At 38.7% G+C, this 1,613-nt stretch overlaps 1 protein-coding gene across 5 annotated transcripts in view; it reads right to left on the reverse strand.

Annotated features, from left to right (window-relative positions):
* Positions 1-1,613, reverse strand: part of RB1CC1 (RB1 inducible coiled-coil 1) — a 136,178-nt gene that overhangs the window by 76,670 nt on the left and 57,895 nt on the right. For all 5 annotated transcript variants that reach the window (XM_019527222.1, XM_019527213.1, XM_019527205.1 and 2 more), the window contains 2 exons: positions 564-750; positions 395-476 (listed from right to left, as the gene is read on the reverse strand). In XM_019527222.1, the coding sequence (XP_019382767.1) occupies positions 395-476; positions 564-750 (269 nt within the window). The remainder of the gene's footprint in view (positions 1-394; positions 477-563; positions 751-1,613) is intronic.

The following is a 1,613-nucleotide window of genomic DNA, read 5'->3' on the forward strand; positions in this document are numbered from 1 at the left end:
TACTTTGAAATGAGATTAAAATTTGCATAAAGTAATTTTCAAATGGTAAATGCATTATATACATTTTTCATACTTCAAGCGTATGTTTTTGTTTGGTTGTCCTACAAATACTTTAACAATTATCTGAATTTTCAAAAATATGTTGTACAAAAAACCCCCAAAAAACTTTAAACACAATATTTGTGTACACATTTTGATCTATTTTATTCACAGAAATACCATCTATGGCACATCTATACAAGTCATTCTGGATATTCCTTATGTAATTAATTCAATTTATATTAATAAGAGTACTGAATTATACAGCTATCATTGTTTGAAGAGTACAGAAATACACAACTGGTAGTTGCAACTGAGGCTTTTACAGAATTTACAGAAAAGGAAAAACACTTACTAAACAATTTCCCAAACGATTCCCTTTTTGCCTTTTCAGCTTCATACAGATGTTTCCCATCTTTTATTAAAGCACCAGCCCACTATAATTTGGAAAATACATATAATCAGTTAATCAGTTTAGAAGCTGACACAAAAAGTGGAGATTCAAAATCATTTAACATGCTTACCTCCCTGTAGTGTTTTATGAACATTTTTCTCCTCACAACCTCAACCACAGCCAGACAGTACATTTGAGGAACAGTACTGAGAGCCTCAACCACCTTGACCCTTTCTAGTAATTCTGTCACAAGGCGAAGCAAGGCTTGCAGTTTCTCCCCATCTTGGTCAGCGTGAAGCATTACAAAGCAACACCATCTACGAAGTAAAATGTTCCTTTATAGCAAAATTACCAGAATATTAACAAAGAAACAGAAATTTAAATACTGTTGTGAGGAAATTTTATAATAGTTAAATCAACCATCTAGGTATCTTTATGGATCCCATTGTTATGACTACTGGGGTTGGCACACGGGTACTGCAAAAGCATCTGACACAGTTATACCATTCACTTGGATGTAAAAATCACCATTAGCCATGTCTCTGTCCCCTTCCAGGTCTGATTAATGAAATGCACTCTAAGTAGGACAACAAGTTATTTGGAAACTGCACTTAAGAACTATGCAGGGGAAATTCTGCGTGCTCTGAGGGCACCATGATGCAGATGCTACCTTCCTTTCCCACTAGCATGTGACCTGGGGGGCCAGGGGGGACTGCCAAGAGAAGTCAGCCAGGAGATTCTTGCCACAAGAAACAAACATACCATCCTCTGGAAATTCAGAAAACTCTACAGCTAGAGATCTCTTTTTGCCCTGTGCTCAATTGTCTGTTTGTTCTAACCTAGGTATCAGCTACACTTTTGGGCAGTGACAAAACACACCTGCAACCTCAATTTGTAAGATGTTGGTATGCCAGGGGCAGACAGCAGGAAGCTGCAAGGGGCCTGATCCTTATTATAGCACTGCAGCCCTGGCCACTTCTCCATCATCCACCCCAAGGCGCGTGTGTCAAGCAGAAAGCCTGTGCATGCCATACTCTGGCACCTGTGCCAGGGGTTGCATACCCTGGCTCTAACCTTCTCCTTTGGTCCTCAAGTTTTTCCACTATGGGCATTACTATAAGCTGTCCTGAGCCTTCTTTGGCTAGGGCAACATATTAAAAAAAAAAAAAAAAAAAAAAAA

Source organism: Gavialis gangeticus, unplaced genomic scaffold (genome assembly GCF_001723915.1).
Source record: "Gavialis gangeticus isolate Ggan-Ray unplaced genomic scaffold, GavGan_comp1, whole genome shotgun sequence".
Lineage (NCBI taxonomy): Eukaryota > Metazoa > Chordata > Crocodylia > Gavialidae > Gavialis > Gavialis gangeticus.